This window comes from Panthera tigris, chromosome F2 (genome assembly GCF_018350195.1).
Source record: "Panthera tigris isolate Pti1 chromosome F2, P.tigris_Pti1_mat1.1, whole genome shotgun sequence".
NCBI lineage: Eukaryota > Metazoa > Chordata > Mammalia > Carnivora > Felidae > Panthera > Panthera tigris.
In genome coordinates this window covers 13,087,848-13,109,244 of record NC_056676.1, presented here as the reverse complement: position 1 = coordinate 13,109,244, position 21,397 = coordinate 13,087,848, and the positions used below count along the sequence as shown (strand labels likewise).

The 21,397-nt window shown below is 41.4% G+C and overlaps 1 protein-coding gene across 3 annotated transcripts in view; it reads left to right on the top strand.

The window, feature by feature from the left end:
• The first annotated feature begins 895 nt into the window (after positions 1-895).
• Positions 896-21,397, top strand: part of ASPH (aspartate beta-hydroxylase) — a 222,254-nt gene continuing 201,752 nt past the window's right edge. For all 3 annotated transcript variants that reach the window (XM_042973489.1, XM_042973488.1, XM_042973490.1), the window contains exon 1: positions 896-2,074. In XM_042973489.1, the coding sequence (XP_042829423.1) occupies positions 1,936-2,074 (139 nt within the window). In that variant the 5' untranslated portion in view covers positions 896-1,935. The remainder of the gene's footprint in view (positions 2,075-21,397) is intronic.

Here is a 21,397-nt window from a genome sequence, read left to right as displayed (position 1 = left end):
TAAGCATTCACCGTCAGCCTTCAGACTTATCTTTGCAGATAGGACCAAGGAGGTTTCAGGGACACATCTGCTAAGAGAAGAGGGAGCCAGGTTGAGACAATCTCTGCTCCAAACCAAGCCTTGTCTTGAAAAGAAAATTTGGACCAGAGACTCTGGAGCCAGATGGACTGAGTTCATATCCCTGTTCTATCACTAGATCTGTGACCTCAGTTACTTTGCTTAACCTCTCTGGGCCTTAGTGACCTCATCCCTAAAAATATGGACACAGTAGCAGGACTTGGTGAGAATTTAAGAGTTCAAATATCTACAGTATTGTGTTTCTCACTTCAGCTCTCATTATTCTTTTATATGAAGTACTCTCACTTGGATTTGTGTCTTAGTCCAGCTCCTCACCTCCCCATTGGAATAACGTAAGGGGACCTGGATGGCAGAAAGGATGTGTAGAGGCAGAAAGAGATGGGATAAGAAAAACAAAGACCCGTTTCAGTAAAAGCTGTGAGCTCCCCTGCACCTGTTACCTCTTGATAACTATCTAACATTATTTCACAAAAAGGAAATATGTGGGCAGTGCCCAAACAGTATCCAGCCATTCACGTAAGAGTCAAGTGGGCCCCGGGGGAACCTGCCAATGGTGGAGAGTGATGTTGGATGGAGAAGGGGGGAGGAAACCAGATGCCGCACTGCAAAGCTCTCTGGTTCAGAGCCCTCCTGAGACACATCCAGGGTCAGGGTCTCCGCAACGTGGCCAAGAATCGGGGGGAAGATTTTAAGAAGTTGTCAGAAATGTATCAAATCACGAAACGTTTCTCGCACATCTGTTACGCACCAGGTATTGTGCTGGATTTGGCGACACAAAGATGATGGTGACGTCAAGTTCCTCAAGTTCCTGCCTGGATCATCCATGGACCCAGATTTTTAAGAGCTCAGAGGCAGCTCAGGCCCAGGCACTCTGCGACTGTACACGAGGGGACCCACGGTTGGGGACACCAAGGAAAGATGACTGTAGGCGTGAGCCCAGCAGACGGAGAATTCAGAGAGAGGGCGCTCTCCAAGGGCAAGAAAATGAACTTTTTGTTTTACATCTACACTTGCGCCTTTAACTAAGAGTCTCTGAAAATACTGATGGCACAAATTGAAGTCCTGCTTTAAAACCCAACCGATCGGTCACCTGTGACGTAGGCATCGAACTACTCCTAACATCACCGTTTCAAAAATGGCTTAATATTACCACTGACAGGAAACAACTCTTTCGCAAGAAGCGGGACTGCATTCCTGGGTGTCCGTGCGTACAGTCGAGTGGGACGTGAACGAAATTCGCAGAGAAGGGCCTAGAGGCCGCGCGCTGGGTGTGAACGCAGCACACGTGTCCGCCGTCCCCGCCTCCTCGCCCCGCCCCATCCATCCCGATCTTACAGGGTCCGCCAACGCTCGCGAGAGCCCTCTTGGCTTCCACGTTTGCCACGTTCCAAAGGACCCAGACAGCCTGGAAAGTCGAAGGCGGCTCGCGCTCACAGGCGGCTGCGACGCTCCAGAACAGCCCCAAGTCTGCAGGGGGCGGGGAAGCACGGCAGGGCTCCACCCTTTCGCAGGAGCCGTTGTGATTGGCTGTCACCCCCGTCACTCAGCCTCCCCGAGGCGGGGAGGAGGCGGGGCTCGGGCGGGAAGGGGCGTGACCGAGGTGGGCCTGTGAGCCGCGCGCTCTCGCCTGGGGAAGGAGTCACAGGTTCGGCGCACGCGAGTGCTGGGCGCGCGCAGCCGGCACGCGGGCGAAAGTCCTCGGAGGCGCGGCGGGCGGTGCCGAGACCCAGGCGCAGCTGCAGGAGCGGCGGCCCGCACCCGCTGCAGCGCCGGCCGCCGTCAGCGGCCCCCGCGCCTCTGGTGTCCCGGCCCACTGAGGGAGCCCCCCACCCCTCACCCGTTTCAGCAGTGCGCGCAATGGCCCCGCGCAAGAATGCCAAGGGCGGCGGCGGCAACAGCAGCAGCGGCAGCAGCAGCAGCAGCAGTGGCTCCGGCAGCGGCAGCCCGGGCGCAGGCACCAGCGGCGGCAGCAGTAGCAGCCCGGGGGCCCGGAGAGGTCAGAGGAGGCGTGCCGGGGAGGGCGAGTGGGGCCCCCTGGGAGGAGGGGCCCGGGCGGCGGGAGCTGCGGTTCCAGTTCCCCGGATCCCGCCGTGCATCTCCTCCATCCCCCGCGTCGCTCCTCCTTTTGGCGCGGGGCGGAGGCCGCGCTCCGTGGGCAGGCGGGCGGACCCGAGGGGCCGGGCGGAGCTGGGTCCGCGGCCTTGGGTTGGTCGCGCCGGGGAGCCCCTTCCCGGCTGACCCCTCACCTGCAGGGCGCCGCCGGGAGGGAGGTGACTGATCTGCTCTTGCTTGGCTTTGCGTGGAATGAAAGATGGGAGTGAGGGAGCCAGTTTACCTTTTTGCCTTGCACATTTTGGAGAGTTTGGACACGAGCCAAAGTCGGAGAAAATAAGTTCCTGCCAAACCTGCAGCTTTTAAGAGCAGCTCAAAGAATAATACTCGTGTGTGTGTGTGTGTGTGTGTGTGTGTGTAGGCGGGGGGGCGGGGAGAGGGAGTGATTTGAATGTACTTGCAAATTATTTTCAATATTTTTGCCTTTATGTAGCTTTCTTAACATGCGTTGTAGTTGCCTTTAACGTATTGTAGAATACCGGGTGAACTTTGCTATTTTTTCACTTTGTCTTCTCTTTTTTTAAAAAAAATATGTTGGGTATTCACCTTTTTTCCTCCATGTGCTTACCCAGCAAAGAGAACAGTGCAGATGTTTTAAATCTGTTTCATCTCATATTTCAGTGGTTCTCAGTTTCTTTTATACTTCCTTGACTCACTTAGGATATTGAAACTGCAATACACATGTGTACACTGGGAGCAGATAACCGTTTTGAAATGATTTAGACTTTTTGTTTCTGAGGTCTACACATAATCGTTTCATACGTAAAGAAAATGAATCAGATGACTATACTCATGCTTCAAAGAATTATTTTTTAAATAGCACTTACCACTTTGTGAAAGTATCTTATTTTCCTGTGTATTGTCTTCCTGTCTTACCGCCTCCTCTTGTTCATTCCTATTCCCAACCCTAGAATAGTCCCGGACTGTAATAGATGCTCAGTAAATATTTAATTAATGAGTGAATGAGTAAATTTAAATGGTGAACATAATGCAGTTAAAGTCATTGCACAAATTTAGACTCTAAAAGCTAATGCTTGTATTGTAAATCGAAAAAGATACACACAATTTGAAGTTCAAAGAAAGCATATTAGGGGGACCTGGGTGGCTCTGTTGGTTGAGTCAGACTCTTGATTTTAGCTCAGGTCATGATCCCAGGGTTGTAGAACCTGCTTAAGATTGTCTCCCTCTCCCTCTCTCAACCTCTCGCCTCTCTCTCTCTCTCTCTCTCTCTCTCTCTGCCTGTCCCCTGCTCCTGTGTGTGCTTTCTCTCTCTCTAAAATAAAAAAAAAAAACTAAAAAGAAAACATATTAATTCACTTTTGACATAAGTTTGTGTTCCATTGTCACTTGTCCTTAAATGGCGGCCAGTGCTTAGATGGGCAGAAGAGTAGATGAATGGTCCCGGGTGGCTTTGGCTACCCATTAAAAAATTTCCAAATGAGAAGAGCCTAAACACCAAGCAGTAGCACTGATGAACAAGACTGTTAGTTGTTAATTGTTAATGTTAACTGTTGTCAGAAGTTTTCTGTAGCTGTTTACAAGTGAAGCACATCTTTGTTCCATTTTACCCTTCAGACTCATGAGTAGAGAGGGCTGATTGCATCTGAGGAAGTGACTGTAGATAGACTATCACTGGGTTAGAATTAGTACTGGGGAATGTATATTGTGTTCCCGCCTCTACTGGTTCAATAACTGAACCAGTTTTATTTTTTTTAATTTATTTATTTTGAGAGAGAGAGAGAGGGAGAGAGGGAGAGAGAGAATCCCAAGGAGGCTCTGCACTGTCAGCACAGAGCCTGATGTGGGGCTCGAACTCACGAACCCCGAGATCCTGACCTGAGCTGAAACCAAGACGCTTAACCGACTGAGCCACCCAGGCACCCCACTGAGTGAGTTTTAACAGGCAGATAATAAGTTTAGGAAATGTTACGACCTAAGTTAATATATTCTGACTTTCATATTCAAATATTTAAGAGCTAGCCCTGTCCATATTTGAGGATATGTAGCCTTTTAAGCATTGCTCACACTGATTTCATAATTGTCATGGAACGACCTGGTATGTAAAAAAGAATATGTAAAAGAGAAAAGTAACTATATTACAGAAACAAAACACAAAACATTTAAAAAGTTGCTATTGGGGGTCTTGCATGTTATGTGAGGAGTATTCTTTTTCTGTAACCATATTTTGTAGTAAATACAGACTTCTGACTGTGGGCCAGGTAGAACCACTGGAGTGGAAACAAGGATTCTTTCAGCCTTAAGCAGTTACACTACAGTGTGAAAGTGTGATCCTGTTTATATTGTTTGCTTACAGCAGATTATACGTGAAACATTAAGCCCACTTCCTTTTTGTTGCCGTGTTTATTGAGTCACTGAGGTATAGACATAGGTTCTCAAACTGTTCTCATCTGCTGGGGAAATCATAGAAGCTGAAGAAACTTTAGCAGTGGCATTACCGTAAGGCCCATTCAGTTCCCTTCTCTAACTTTATAGATGAGAAAATTAATTTCCATAAAAGTTGTATAATTTATTAAAAGTTGCATGGGTCTTGGAAACCCAGCTAGTTAATGGAAGATCCAAGGCTAGAACTCAAGTTTTCTGTCATTCGTTCACTAGACCATGGTACTTGAATTATAGGTCCTGTAATTTGGGAGATTTTATGGGAATTTTAGAGTTGAAATAGACCATCCATTTCCTTCTGCAGATCATCTCTTCCTTTCTGGCTGTGTCTGTGGCATACTACAATAGTTTATCTAATAAATGCTTTTTTTTTTCACATCAACAATTGAATTTGACTAAAATTGTATTTGAAATACAGTTCATTTAAAATCTTAATTTGAGAAGGAGTACATGGGCTCAAATAGTAAGTTTTTTGAGATGTTTTGCATTGACAGTCTCAAGTTGATGACATTGGTCACATGAAACATTGTTTCTTCAATTTTTGTATAAAAGTATGGGGGGGAGGACTTTGAAACATGCACTTGAGGGAAAAAGTGATTCTCTGGCCTTCTCTCTTTCTTTGTGATCATTTTGTTGACAAGTGATGTTTAGGAGGTAGGGGTTTACAGAGCAGATTTTTTATTGACGAGTGACGCTTAGGACGTAGGGGGTTTATAGAGCAGATTTTATTGACAAGCAACGTTTAGGACGTAGAGGTTTATAGAGCAGATTTTTTAAAGCAACTGTCTGCTTTTCGTTTACATCTTCGACTTAAATTGAAAACTAATAAAATGGCTAGTTTCATACAGAGCTCAATTTTACCTTTTCAGTTTTACTCTGTAAAATAGAAAATAAACATGAGCAAAGTGGACATACTGCCTTTAACCAGCATATAAAAGTTTAACTTGCCAGTTGGGGCCAGGGGAAACCTATTTCAGATTTATTGATTGGAACATTCTTGGTTAGGAAGGATCACGATGGCCTTTTGGGCTTAGTTTGTAGCTTACAGACACTGGTACGTGTAGTGTTTTTGTTTGGTTAGCTTTTCCTTTTTGAGGATCATTAAGTCTTTCCCTGTAGCTTCTTGTAACATGCTAGAGGGATGTAAACATCTGTTTGTCTAGTCGTGTCAGGCTAGTACATTACCCTTTACCGGTAGATGTCACTGTAGAATACGTTTTGGTCTTTCAGTTTGAAGTTTCGGGTTATATAACACCACTTAGTTTTTTCATTTAGTCAGTTCTGTACATATTCAGAAGTATTGATGGACAGCAACTTAAAGACTAGTAGCCATTGAACTCAAGGTCTCTAACAGATTTTGAAATTCAGTAGTTAGAGTTGGCTTCTAGTAGCAGTATTTATTTAGCTTATCTTACTTAGAATTAAGTGCATTCATGTATTATCTGTAAAATGTATGCATTCACAGATTCATTTGATGGATACTAATCATTTAGAAATTTGCTCTTTCTTTCGTTCTTTCTTTCATTCTTTCTTTCGTTCTTTCTTTATCTCTTGGACTACTCAGTTAACATAGACACATTGCTGATTGCATTCTGGCTCCCTTGAATTCAGAGGCCTTCATGAAATTCCCTTTCTTTATCCAAATGTTATCAGTTAGGGCCAGTTGCTTAACCCTCCCTTAGTCATTCTGGGATGAAAAGATAGCAAGGCCCTAACTCTTCTACTGCAAGAACTGGGTGCTAGTTTGTGTTCAGTTGCACGGCATTTTGTTCAGCCTGGTCAGATCATATGAAACCAAGTACTAAAAGATGTTCTGAGGGAATTCTTGTACACATTTTTAAAAGAACAAACATATTAACCTGTAGGAAGTAAAAGGAGAGATCTCTATTTTAGTCTTCTTTAAAATCCCTTGTGGCAGAGAGATTACTAGAAAAGGAGAAGTTTTCATTTTCTGCTAATTAGCAACAGAGTAACTTGGAAAAAGGCTCAAGTGGTTTGTCTATCTTATTTTTAGTTAGTACAGAAGTTTAACCCCTGATGAGCTCGCTGGTCCCAGTAGAATAACTAACTTTTTTTTTTTTTTTTTTTTTTTTTCTTCTAGAAAGGAATGTACGCTGGGAGTCTATTAACCTGGATTTATGTCCATTTAAGACCTGTATAGCTAGTCTCTCTCAGAATCTCTTATCTCGGTCTCTCCAGATGGGAAGAATTCTTCTCTCCTTTCATTTCATAGTTGTAAAAGCCCTCAAACCTATCTTCTGTGCCTTTGTGTTTCTCAGATACATTCATTAAAGTGTCTCTAGTGGTAAGGGTGGTCAATATAAGGCTGCAGAGCTAAGCAGGTCATTGCATGCTTGACATTTTTTTATGATTGAAAAAGAAATCATTTTCTAATATGTTCTGTTAGCACATTTAAGTAGGATGGCTGTCCTAGCAATAGTGTTTATGCTGTGGCTTGGAGTATCACCTGACACATTGTTTTCTATCTCTGAGGGTGAAAGTATGCTCTTTGCACAACAGCGTTCAACTTGCTGATTTACTCTCCAATCCCTGGAGATGTGTTGCATTCTTTTATTATACTAGAGCTCGGATACATTTTAGTCTTTTGACGCTAGTCCAGCACACTGTTTTTAATATGAAAATATGCAACTTTGTGTCTTAGAGACTTCTGCATCTCCTAAGTAGTTTGATTTCATTTTGTACTAAGTATCGTAGTACTAAGATCTTGTATCTTGTACTAAGTATCTTTTGTACTAAGATACAGAAAAAAATTTTTTAGTTAACTTCCCTTTAATAAAACTGGAATGTATTTAGAGCCCCTCTACAATTTACTCCAGTCTCTGGGGAAAAAGCATCAGTCACCTGTCGGGAGATATGGGGGTGCTTGGGTTCACTCTCATGTTTCAGTATCTGCTGCCCCAGTGTCTGTCCAGCTCTCCCGCAGGAGTGTGAGTCTGTCTGGGTGGATTCATGTCTGGTTCGGCCCTGGTCCTACAGTTCTGGCCATGTCTGCTACGAGACTCGATGTTCATTTCTTTGTTCTCTGTGTGTCAACTGTAGGCATATATTCTGGAGTCCCGTGCTTTAACCTTTCTCATTCTTCTAGTAGTGCTGGGAGCCAAGATGGTATTTTCTTGTCATTCATTCATTACTTATTTATTTTTTTTTAGATTTGATTCTCCTGCAGTGAGGGAGCTTCAGGCATTTGGTCTGCATTTTGTATTTGTTTTTCAGGGATGTGTCTTAGTTACCTTTGGCTGATGTTATCTTTTACTGGGAAATCACTGAATGCAGTTTAGTTCTCATCAGATTGATGACACTTGAGGACACATTTGCTACACTTAAGCTGTTAGACTCAGGAAGTTTTGAATTTACTTGGTGAATAAATCTTAAAAAAAAAAATAGTGTATCAGAACTTTTGAAGGATTTGGGCTGGTCTTTGGCTCCCTGTGAGATCCTGGTGGCTTTGCCTAGTCATTCTGGCTGTAGTAGAACTGTCATCATCTGCCATAGATGCTCTCTGTGCTCTAAAGCAGATAGGGGTGGTGAGTCAAGTGGGGCTAGGGTGGTGGAGGAGGGGTGTCCAGTTAAAGCAGAGTGGAAAGCACTATTGCAGTACTTGGAGAAATGCCAGCACTTCTCTCCCACAAATGTGCCTGCACATTTAACCCAGTGACTCATTCTGTACGGAAGCCAGCCTTCATTTTAAAGCGAGAGAATATTGTTTGATAAATAACCAGTATGGTGTAAACTCGGTGTTGTTTTGATGTTATACTCTCTCACTTGTTTCTTAAGGGGAAAAAAAATGAATTTATTTGTTTATTTTGAGAGAGAGAAGGAGAGAGTGTGAGTGAGGGAGGGGCAGAGGGAGAAGGGAGAGAGAGAATCCCAAGCAGGTTCCACACTGTCAGTGCAGAGCCCAACATAAGGCTCGAACTCACAAACCATGAGATCATGACCTGAGCTGCGATCAAGAGTCAGACACTTGACTGAGCCACCTAGGTGCCCCTAACTTCTGTTTCTTGTTTATCGTGTCACTGATATACATAATTCCCTCCCCTCCTCCTCCTCCTCCTCATTTTTCACACTGTCTGATATTTCAGTTTTCCTGAAAACTTATACTGGAAAGCCCTTTGGCCTTAGGTTCACATGTAAATTTTATCTAGGAGCAGTTAATAAAAATCTGTGTTGTAAGTATTTGTTGAAAGTGTATCTAGCATGTAACTTCACTTTTCCATTCTTTGAATCAAGTTGCTTCGAATGATCGTCACTTACTGAGTTTTATAAATTAATTCATCCTTTTTGTCAGTAAGCCATCTCGCTAACTTCTAGAATTCACATATTTCTACGTACTGTTCTTTAAAACTCTCTCTCTGAAATATTGCATGTTTTAAGACCTATAAATAGGTATAAAGAGTAATGCAGTGGGATATATCCACTATCCAGGTGAAGAAATAAAATGTTACCAAGTTCTCGGTTTCTCCTCTCCTGTGTTATCCCTTCCCAGCCACTCTTACACATTTTGTGATAATTATTTTCCTGTATTTCTTTATAATGTATAATATATAGGCATGCAGATAAATGTGTAATATAAGGTCATGTTGGACATTATATACTATGCATCCATTTGTGTAGATATACCTATCGTTAAAAGCCATACATAAAAACTACTTAAGAGGTATATATATGTGTGTATATATACACACACATATATAGCGTGTACAAATGTAAATTTGTTTAGCACATGTGAAAAGTTTTGTGAATAGGCTCCTACTTGGCATACTAGATTGACACCATTTGTTTGGAATTCTACCAAATCTGGCCCTTTGTGTCGTGTGTATAGCTCCTCCCCGTATGAATGTGCCGGTTTTTATTCAGCCATCCTGCTGTCAAAGACCACTTTCCTTCTTTTCTGTAGTTTTCTTTTTTCAAACACTACTGCTCTGAACATTCTTGTAGCTACCCGTCCCCTTGGGTATATGTGTATATGTCTGAGTGTTTTTCTAGATTGGGATTTTTGGTCATAAAAATGAGTATATTAAACTCAACTAGCTCCTGCCATCTAAGTGGTAGTATCTGTTCACACTCCCACTCGCCGAGGATACAGTTCCTTTTTGCTGCAACCACGTTACCAACACTTGGTGAGGTTTAATATTTGTGCGTATGAAGTAGTTATTTTGTGGTTTTACTTTGTGCGTTTACTTTGTGCAGTTATTTTGTGCATTTACTTGATCCGCAGTGAGATTGCTCCAGAGAACGGCGATTTGTGTTTCCTTTTCTGTGAATTCCTGTTCATATAGTTTGTCTATTTTTCTGGTGTTTTGTTGCTGTTGTTTTTGTTTGTTCTGTATTTTTTATTTCGATTTGTAGAATTTCTTTTCTGTATCCCAAACCTTTTGATTACTTCTCCCAATCTGATTATTTGTCTTGTCATTTTCTATAGTATATTTTGTCAAACAGAATTTTAAGATTTTAATGTATTAAGAATATAATTTTTACTTTATGGTCTGTACCTTTGTGCTTTGAGACATCCTTTCTAACACAGGGATCATAAAACATTCTCTTATTCTAAAAATATCTTAAGTTTTGTCTTTTCACATTTAGATCTCTAAACTACCAAGTGTAGATTTATTGTGTATATTGTGAGGTAGAGATCTGATTCAATATTTTTAAAAACCAGATGATGAAAATTTTCTACACCATCAGTTGAAGTGTCTTCTACGCTAATCTGCGGTATCCCGTTTTGTGTATAAATCTGTGTGGTTCCGTTTTATTCCCAGTGTGTAGGAGCAGTACGTCACTGAGTCACTCTGTAGTGTATCTGACCAGGCAAGTGCTCTCCCTCATCTTTATACCATTGTCCTTGCTTTTTATTGGGACCTTTCCGTGACCGTGACAATACCTTTTAGCATCGGCTTATTAAGTAAGTTTCATGAGAAATGCTTCAGGATTTTGACCGCAATTGTATTGAATTTATAGCACAATTTGAGGCAGGGCGCCTGGGTAACTCAGTCAGTTAAGCGTCTGACTGCGGCTCAGATAATGATCTCGTGTTTCCTGGGTTCGAGCCCTGTGTGGGGCTCTGTGCTGATAGCTCAGAGCCTGGAACCTGCTTCAGATTCTGTCTCCCTCTTTCTCTGCCCCTCCCCTGCTCATGCTCTGTCTCTCTCTCTCTCTCTGTTTCTCTCAAAAATAAATGAACATTAAAAAAAATTTGAAAAAAAAACCAATTTGAGGCAAATATACATTTAGAATACCAGGTCTTTCTCTGCATGAACATGGTATAATTTCCTATTTATTTAAGCCTTATAATTCACTTTTATAATCTTATCCAAAACTTACATACATCTTTACATTTAGCCTGGGTGCTTCATATATTTTTATTTTTTAAACCAATATTTTATCATCAAACCTTTAGACTGTGCATCCAAGTTACAAGAATTGTACAATGATTCTACCACCTAGATTTTACAGTGCTTAGCGTTTAATATCTGCTTTAGATTGTACTGATCAATTTATCTGTCTTTTTATGCTTTTCAGTGTAAGTGGTAGACATCAGTACACCTCATCCTAAACGTTTACATGTGTCTGACATTAACTGGGGCTCAACATTTGTTTATGGGTTTTTCCCCCCCCTGAGGGAATGTTTGCCTATAGGGAATCGCACAAATCTTAGTGTAGTATCCTCAAATAGTCTTTATAAATGTTTACATCTGCATGCCCCAACCTGTTAAGACAGAATATGTCTGTCACCCCAGAAGATTCTCTCAAGTCCCTTGCTAGCCAGCACCTCTGCCTTCAGAGGCAATCATCACACTGTATTTTTTCACCAGAGGCTGGTGTTCTCTGCTCTAGAACTTTATTTTGTAAGTACTTTTTAAGTGTTCTTTGAGTCGGCACAGTTTTGAGGTTTACCCATGTTGCATGTATGAGTATCTCGCTGTGTTTATTGCCAACTTGTCCATTGTGCGACCATAGCACAGCATGCTGACCTTTTCTTTCACTGGTGGACACGTGGGTTATTCCTAGTTTGGACTATTAAGAAGAGCATTCTGTGAATATTACAATATTGGAGGGTTTTTGGTTTTGTTTTTTGTGTTTTGTTTTTTAGTATGTCTTCATTTCTCAGAGTAAATACCTAGGAGAGGAATTACTGGGATTATAAGGTAGGTGTTTGTTTAGTTTTATAAAAAAACTGCCAGATTATTTTCCAGAGTGGTTGTACAATATATCTTACACTCCCACCAACAGTGTGTGGGATTTCTGCTTGTTCTACATCGGCACCAGCATTTGGTGTTGTCAGTCTTCTTAATTTTAGCCATTCTGGTGGGTGTCAGTGGCTTCTCGTTGTTGTTTAAAATTGCTTTTTGCCGATTTCCCTGAGGACTGGTGACATCATGTACTTTCCCTTGTGCTCATTGGTCATCTACACTATCTTCTTTTGCAAAGTTTCTGTTTACCTCTTTTGCCTGTTTTTTTTTCTTTTGCCTATTATTGCTTTTTTTAAAAAAAATTTGTTATTGAGTCGTAATTTTTATATATTCTGGATAGAAGTTTTTTTCAGTTATATGTATTGCAAATCATTTTCCCAGGCTGTAGCTTACCTTTTCCTTACCAGCATATTTTGAAAAGCAACTATTTTTATATTGATGTTTAGTTTTTAATGGGTTTTGCTTTCTGTATCTTACCTAAGAAACTTTTCTTATTTTCTTTTTCCTCTTTTTGCCTTTTTCTCCCTATTTTCAAGTTACAAAGCTATCCTGTTATATTTTCTTTTAGAAGTTTTATAGTTTTAGTTTCAATGTTCAGGTTTGTGATCCATTTCAGATAAATTTTGGATTAGTGTTATGTTTTTCCATTTGGATATTCAGTTGTTCTGGCATCATTTGTTGAAAAGACTTTGCTTTCATCATTAGATCGCTTTTGGTGCCTTGGTCAGAAAGCAAATGACAATATAATTGTAGATCTGTCTCTGGGCACTCTATTCTGTCTTTTTGTTTTCTGTCTGTACAATGCCTTTATCATACACTCTTGATTAGTCTAGCTGTATTGTATGTCTTAAAATCAGGTAGTGTAGATCTTCCAACTTTGTTGTTCTTTATGATCTAGCTCTGGATATTCTAGGTCCTTTGTATACCCATGTATATTTTAGAATCAACTGATCAATTTCTACAGACTAAAGCATGCTAAGGTTTGTAATTAGAATTCATGGGGGCGCCCGGGTGGCTCAGTCGGTTAAGTGTCCAACTTCAGCTCAGGTCATGATCTCGTGGCTTGTGGGTTCGAGCCTGGCGTTGGGTCTGTGCTGACAGCTCAGAGCCTGGAACCTGCTTTGGATTCTGTGTCTCCCTCTCTCTCTGCCCCTTCCCTGCTCATGCTCTGTCTCTCTCTCTCTTTCTCTCTCTGTTTCTCAAAAATAAATTTAAAAAACTTAAAAAAAAAAAAAGAATTCACTGAATGTATAGACCCAGTTCATTTGAAATGACATCTTAGTGATATTGAGTTTTCTAATCCCTGGCAGTGGAATAGATTCATTTATTGAGGCCTGTAATTTATTTCTGCTTTGTTTTGTAGCTTTTGGTGTTAAGATCTTACACATTTTTTGTTAAATATTTTTCTAAATATTTTATGCTTTTGATGCTTTTATATTGTATTTAAATTTTTTATTTTCCTGTTATTTCTTCCTAGCATATAGACATAGAACTTATATTTGTACCTATGTGACCCATGTACCCATGTGCAAAAATTCATTTGTTTTATCAAAAAAGTGATTCCTTAGGATTTTTCTCTGTAAGTACCATGTCGTGTACGAATAAAGAGTTTTATATATTTTTTTTTAATCTGTGAATCTTTTATTTATTTTCCTGGCTGACTATGCTATCTAGGACCTACAATACAGTGTTGAATAGAAATGATGTAGACATTCTGCCTTTGTTTATTATGATTTTAGTGGCAAAAGTGTTTGGCTTTTCACCATTAAGTATATAATATTATTTCTAGGTGTTTTATAGGTGCTTTGTATTGGGTTGGGGTATTCCTTTGTATTTCTAGGCTGAGAATTTTGTCAAATATTTTTTTCTCTAATCGAAATGATCCTATGGTTTTTTCCCTTATTGTTAATGTGGTAAATTATATTTATTGGTGTATTTATTTATTTAATTTAGTGAGAGAGAATGCAAGCAGGAGACAGGGGCAGAGGGAGGGAGAGAGAGAGAGAGAGAGAGAATCTCCATGCTCAATGCAGAGCCTGATGCATGGCTTTATCTCATGACCCTGGGATCGTGACTTGAGCCAAAATCAAATCAAGAGTGTGATGCTCAACCAACTGAGCCACCCAGGCGCCCCTTTATTGATGTTTTGAATGAGAAATCACCCTTGCATTCCTGGAATAAGCCTCACTTGGATGTGATATCTTGTGTATATTGTGCTTTCTTTGCTAATCTTTTGTTAACAGTCTTGTATCTGTGTTCATTGTGGTGTCTCTCCCAATTGGATGGGACTCCCCAAATATTGGGTCACCCTACAGGCCGGAAGCTTATGGCACGGGTGGTGAAATGATTCACCCGAGGCAGAACAAGGAAGCAGCAAGCAGGCCAGCAAAGGAGAGACTCTGCAACATAGCAGTGGGTAGGGGCTGTATTTATTTCATTTTATTTTTTAAGTTTATTTATTTATTTTGGGGGGGGGTTAAGAGCAGAGAGAGAAGGGGAGAGAATTCCAAGCAGGCTCCGTGCTGTCTGCGCAGAGCCAGACTTGGGGCTCGAACCCACAAACCATGAGATCATGACCTGAGCTGAGATCGAGAATCTGATGCTTAGCTGACTGAGCCACCCAGGCGCCCTGGGTGGGAGCTTAAAGAGGGGAGGTGAGGAGTTATAGGGATGTATGGGATTTTCCCTTTTTTGGTAACCATGCCTGGTTGTAAGTAGTCCATTGGTTAGTAGGGCCTGTGGATATTTTGAGGTGGGTCACCTAATGGGCCTGTCTGGTATTCTGCTCAATGGTCGCTGCGGATCCTTTCCACATTCCATTGTTCAAGCCTGTTGCCTTAAAGTAGCCTCCACATTCATGAGGCATATGGGTTTGTAGTTTCTTCCTGCCTTCTCTTCTCTCCTTCTCCTCCTTTCCCCTTTCTCCCTGCCTTCCCTGGCTTGCCCTCTTCCCCTTACTAGGAATTATGATTAGTACTAAATTTTTTCTGCATCAGTGGTTTACTATTCAATTTATAAAATTTATATAATTGTTCTTCCATATTTTAACTGGTAAATTATAGCAATAGACATTCTAATTTAAAACCAGTCTTACTTTTCAGTGAAAAATTCAGCCTTGTAATAATACATATTTTTCATATTATTGGATTAGTTTTGTTACTATATCCATAAATAGGGGTGCCTGGGTGGCTCAGTTGGTTAAGCATCTGACTCTTGATCTCAGCTCAGGTCTTGATTTCAGGGTCATGAGTTCAAGCCCCACATTGGCCTCCATGCTGGGCTTGAAGTCTACTTAAAAAAATATCTGTATCTGTATCTGTATATCTATATATCTATATCTATATCTATATCTGTATCTATATCTATATATAGGTTTATCTATAAATAAAATTGACCTGTAATTTCCTTGTTGGTGATGTTGTCCGGGTTATTCTACCACATAAATGAATTTAGGAGTATTTCCTCTTCTTATATTCTTTGGAATATTCTTTGGAATTTCTTTGGAATTTCTTCTATTCTTTGGAATAGTCTTAGGGGATTAGTAGAGCTCATTTGAACTTTTTTGTCATTTACCCACAATTAGAGACGGTATGGGGTAGGTTTCACTTTTTAAATGTTTGACTGACCATTTTAGTTTCTGTTTCTTGAGTCAGGTTGGCTAGGGTACATTTTGTTTCTTCTTAGACATATTACCTTTATTAAAAAGTTTTCTGTCTGAGTTTTCAAACTTAGGGCAACAAATTGTTTATGGTTTTAGCTTTACCTTGTAAACAGAATACCGCTATTGCGTGCCTGCTATTACTTTGCAATGAAATAAAGTTATTTAGAAAGGTCACTAAATATTAACTGTCTGTAAATTCGAGTTACTTTTTAGACAGAGTTTTTTCTGAGTTTATTAAAGTGAAAAGTCTTTATAAAATAAACGGGATACTCTAATACCTGTGAGAAGGTAAACCATTTGATACTGGTAATTTGGTTGGATTGACTTGCTCTGGTGCCCATTTTCCTGCTTAAATGGTAATTCAAGACTAGCACTGGATACGTTACTTTGTTCAGAACTGAAATTTCTTTGTGAGTAGAACATAATGCTTATTTGGGGAACATTCAGCTTAACTTGATTATTTTATGGGGTTTAACTACTCAGTCTATTTAGTTGTAAACAGTCCATACACCCGGAGGTCTAGGGTACCTGATGCAGATCTGAGATACAGTTACTGATGGGCTCTGTATCTCATATGAAGGATGAAGGTACCAGTAGATTTATGTGCCCTGTGTTTCCATTTCCCTTTTATTCTGTGAGATTATAAAGGTAGGATGTTTTTAAGGTGAAATTAATGTATGTGAAGGTACAAAGCTCATAAAACAATTTGGATTTTTTTTTTTTTTCTTCTAGAGGTAGTACAGTATTTGTATCAGTACTGCAAATTTGCATTAGGCTACTTTTTCAGAATTCTGTTGTGATCAATGGGACATTTAAGATGACCGAACTAGGACAGAGTAAGGTTGAGTAAGACTGAGTAAGGTAAAGAACTGTTCAGTAGCTCAGATAAGTACCGATTTGGAATAAATGATGTGCATTTGAGACCTTCCTCCTCAGCTGGCCCCTGGACAATGTCTTGCAGTCAGTCCTCTCTGTGTTGGTAGTTGACATTTACCCGTGTTTTCAGTAATAGCTATTTAAATCTTCAACAACTTGAGCTTCGTACCTGACTACTTCCCATTGCATTTTGACAGATGACTTCCTCCCATTGTGTAGAGAAATCAGGGACATCCTCAAGAGTCTTTTATCTCTGGCATGATGGGTGGGGCTTGGCCTCTGAGGTGCTAGACTTGGGGAGCAGACTGAACATGAGGCTGATTTATATCCCTCCCTCTACCTCCCGAGTGAGGAGACAGGAGTCTGGGACCTCATCTAAGACGGCTGCAAAAGCCAGTTCAGTTGAGGCTCTTGGCAAGATATTGCTTTAATTTTGCACGTGAGAGTATGCAAAGACTAAGCTCATGAGGTATATCTTTAATGTGTAGTTTAGTATAGTCCCTATTCTTTCTTTAGACTTAGGAAGAGGCCCAGTAGGGTGGAGGGTGAGGGGAGATGAGCAGTACCACAGATAGAATTTAAAATCTTGGTAGTCGCAACCTTTATAGACCTCTGGGTTCCCACCTGTTTAAGAGAAGAGCAAAGACTGGGGCAGGAGCCCTGGGCCCCCACTGAGGGAGCCTTCACTTCATTATAAAGGTGTGTCCACACCACTGAGCCATCACTTATCTCCCCCTGAGAACTCTCCTTTTCTGCACCTTCTCGCAGCTTTTCCCCCTTTCTTTAGTTTCTCTCATTTAATGAAAACCAAAACAAAACACAAAAGCCTCCTTCTGGTCAACCTCCCATACCCAGCCAGGTATCACAAACAGTAACCTGGGTTCCTTTTCTTCTCCTTTCCTTCAGGTCTTGCCGGGGTCAACAGAGGCTCCATTAACCCCAGATCCCCTGGGCAAGATCTTGTTCCTTTTCTGTAGCTGCTCGCTGAAGGGTAGTCTTCCCAGGATTCTTTGCTTGGCCTTGTTCTAATCCTATGCTGCACACTCTCTGTAGCTTTAACTACTGTCTATTGATACTTTCCAACCCTTGCTGCTCCTGAGCTATCGATTTAAGTACTAACAATAACGACAGATGAAGAACCTAACTGCCCCTTCCTGAGTGCTCACTATATGTCAGACATTGTGTGCTTCTGTAACTTGGCATTTAATCCTCATAGTAAGTCTCTGACTCTTCTTTTTGTAGGTAAAGAAATGGAAGCTTAGATTAATTTGTCAAATATCACGGAGCTAGTAACACTTGGAACTGGAGTTGCGATCCCAATTCCGAGTCTAAAGCTTCTTTCGTTGAACATTTTAGATCCTTTAGTGGTGGCTTAGATTACTTATAACTGGCCCCATCTCATCCCTGGCATACCCACTTTGTACAGTGGAAGCTAGGTCATACCCCTTCCTTATTTGAAAGCCTTGAGTACTTCCCCAAATAGTCAAGATGCAGCTTAAATTCCTTACCTTGATCTAGGGAGCACTTCATGATCTTGCCCCTCTTACCCTCTGTAGCCATTCTCAGCCTCACTCTCTGTGTTTATACTAATTAAGCCATATTCAGTCACTTTCTGTAGTCTCTGTATCTACACGTACTGTTTCTTCTGGGATAGCTCCTCACTTTGCCTCTCCCTGTGCGACTCCTAAATATTCTTCACAATTTAGCTCCTTCATAGTCCTTCTAGTCCATTGTCTTCCCGTAACCCGGGCTTTGTTGACCCCACACCCCCAAGCACAGGGTTCCGTAGCACCCTACGTATCACTATTTTAGCATCTTCGTTCACTTATCGGTTCCTTCAGCAGAGGAAAGTGTGACCCCATCAGGCATCAGACTGGACTGGACCCAAGCACCGGCTCTGCCACTCATGGTTGACTTTTAGTAGGTCTTCAGACCTCTTTTAGTATCTTTAACTATCTCTCCCACTTTAAAATAAAGATAACAGTACTTGCACCATAGTTAAAAGGATTGATGACCAAGTGTCACGTAGTAAGTGCTTCATTGATATGGTTGTTAAATATGGTGATAGTGATATTCCCCGTGAACAAAACAGATATTTTGTTTCAATATTTGTCATGATCTGTGGTCTTCTATTCTTGGCTTGATGGTAAGGGCAACATCTGTGGCAGGGACAGATACCAGACTGAAACTTCCATAAACAAGTAGGAATTTGTTTCATTTCAAAAGATGTGATATGATCATACCAGACGTGGTACGATCAGTGGCTTGAAATGTCTTCAGGGACTCGCATTCCTTCTGCTTCTCCATTCTGATTCTCAGCCTACTTTCATCTTGAGGCTGGGCCCTCTCCTGGAGGTAGGAAGGTAGCTGGAGTTGAGGTTGCATGCTTCCTTGTTTCTGTTCGGTGGAAGAAAAGAAGCTTCTTTTTCTCTTTTGCATAGACTGAGAGTCCTTGCCGCGCATTGCTTTATACTGGCTTAGGCCTGCCTAAGTCACTGGCTGTGGAGTGATTACCAGGATTGTTTAGATCAGGGTCAGCAGTGCCCGTCACACAGTCACCCTTGCAGCTTCTCAGCTGTGCTATTGGAGCACAAAACCGCCACAGACAACAATGTAAGCAGACAAATAACAGCTGGGTTCCAGCAAAATTTTGTTTATGGGCGTGGACATTTGAATTGCATACCATTTTCTCATGTTAATAAGTTTTTGTCTTTGATTTCTTTTCACTTGATCTAGAAAGTGAAAAACATTCATAAGCTCATGGTTCATACCAAAGAAGGAGGTAGGCTGTCATTTGCTCGGCTCATCCTGGTCTAGAGTAATCGGGAGGGTTGAGAGAGCTACTCTTAATGTTTATGTAGGTAAACAGCATGTTTTGTTTTCTTTTTAACTCTAGTGCTTAAATGATTGCCTGTATGTAGTAGGTAATTAATATTGGAATGAACAAATACAGGTAAAAGCCTTCCTTCCAGTGGACCAAAGGGACATTGAGGACAGGGGCTGTGTTTTTGTGTATTCTACATTGCCATGAATGTAATAAGTGTGCACATATCATGCATTGCACGGATGGATTTTTTTTTTTCCAGGTTGATGTTATGGGCAAGAGAGCAGATAAAAAAATTCCTAGTGAAGTTGTAAGTGTTGGAGCTGAAGAAAAAGAACAGAATTATTAGGGGTGTGCGTTCTTCGCTGATGTGGAGGATTGTCTAAATAAGTCAGGTCTTTTAATAGGTTCTGTTTAGGCACTGACACCACACTAATAGTTCCCCCAAAGTAGTAGCTACACCCACGGAAGCCATCCCCATCGCTCACATTCTCATTGGCAGTTTGCATTCTGATGGGGAAGAAGGTTCCACAGCTATGTTGTTTGTTCTGCATTTTGTGAAATTAGAAAAGCTCGCTTACTTTGGAAGATGCTGATTTTCCCATCACTTTACTTTTAGATGTGACTCAAAGACAGGCCAGAATTATTTACTGAATAATGAAATTCTGCTCATTTTTTTTTTTTTTTGGTTTTGGCTTTTAAAATTCCTTTATAAGAATTATGAATATTTCCTCTTTGACTCAAGATAATGTTTTGTCAGTTTTGATTAAAAATTAAAAAAACTATGAAGTGAACAGAGCTAACATTTATAAAGAAAACTTTGGGGTGGGGGGTGTGGCGCCTGGGTGGCTCAGTTCGTTGAGCATCCAACTCTTGATTTCCGATCAGGTCGTGATCCCAGGGCTGTGGGATTAAGCCCCATGTGGGGCTTCACATGGAGCGTGGAGCCTGCTTGGGAATCTCTCTCTCTCTCTCTCTCTCTCTCTCTCTCTCTCTCTCTCTCTCTCTTTCTCTGTCTCTCTGTCTCTCTCTTTCTCTCCCTCTCCCTCTCCCTGTCCCTCTGCCCCTCTCCCCGACTTGCGTGCGCTCTCTCTCAAAGTGAAATAAATTAATAAAATAAAATAGAAGAATTTGGAACAGATTGTACCTTAGAATGCTGTATCTTTAAAATTCAAGACTATGATTCTTCCCAAATGATTATTTTTATCCATATGGGATATATGCCTAACATAGTACTTAGCAAAATGGATTTTTAGTTTATTTTTATTTGATTTTCTCCTTCACTGGGGTTGTAGGCTAAGTGGCCTCTCTTGTTCATTGCTGTAGCATAGGGTAGGGTTTTCAAGAGTATTTGTTGAATGAATGAATACTCAGATGTATGGAGAAAACCTTTTTAAAATATACCATCCTGTGATTTTTATTGCTTTGTGTCTTAAAATCTGTATTAGTTTATAGAGCTGAAATGTCTTTGTTTTGCTGATCTGTATGACGTTGACTGGAGATGTTGCATTGAGGGCAGTACTTCTATCCAGGATGATGTTAAAACCACTTGCCCACTGCCACAGGAGAGGCCTCACCTGTTCAGAAGGACAGCACCTTTACCGCATACCTGTGCCTTCTGCCTGAACATTAGCTTCTCTGTAACTTGCGTGGGCTTTGGGGCTTCAGCCTTTTTAGTGAGTCAGATCTTACTGGGGTCGTACTCCCGTGGACCTTCAGCGGCAGACCGGTTTCTCTGGAGTATCGCCGAGAGACCAGCATTGGAACAGTGTCCCCTGCAGTGCCACCTGAGCTCAGGACAGTGGGGCGCTTGGTGACTTTTATTCAGGCAGGGGAAGGGGGGTGCATCTGGCAAAGCTGAAGCTGAGGAAGTGTTTGTGGAGGGAGTTTAGAGCAAAATGGGTCAGCAAGAGTAGACTTACGTGACATCTGCCAACGGAGGATGCCATTGACCGTTGCTTCGGTTTCGAACTGGGGCGGGATCAGGAGGAGAGGGGCAGACTTGGAGTGTGCAGCAGGGTGCGGGCTGTTGATGAAGCTGATGAAGCTGACGGGTTTCTGGCTGGAGCTGCCCCAGCCATTTCTGTCCCTCCCCCAGCACCGCTGTCTGGTCTGGTTTGGTTTTTAAAGTACTCGTGCATGTTATATTTGCTGTACGTGTAGATGGGGCGAAAGTAATTCCTATTCCTGTTTTTAGACTCTTGTGGGAATCCCGTGGAAGTTGTCCAGTGAAGT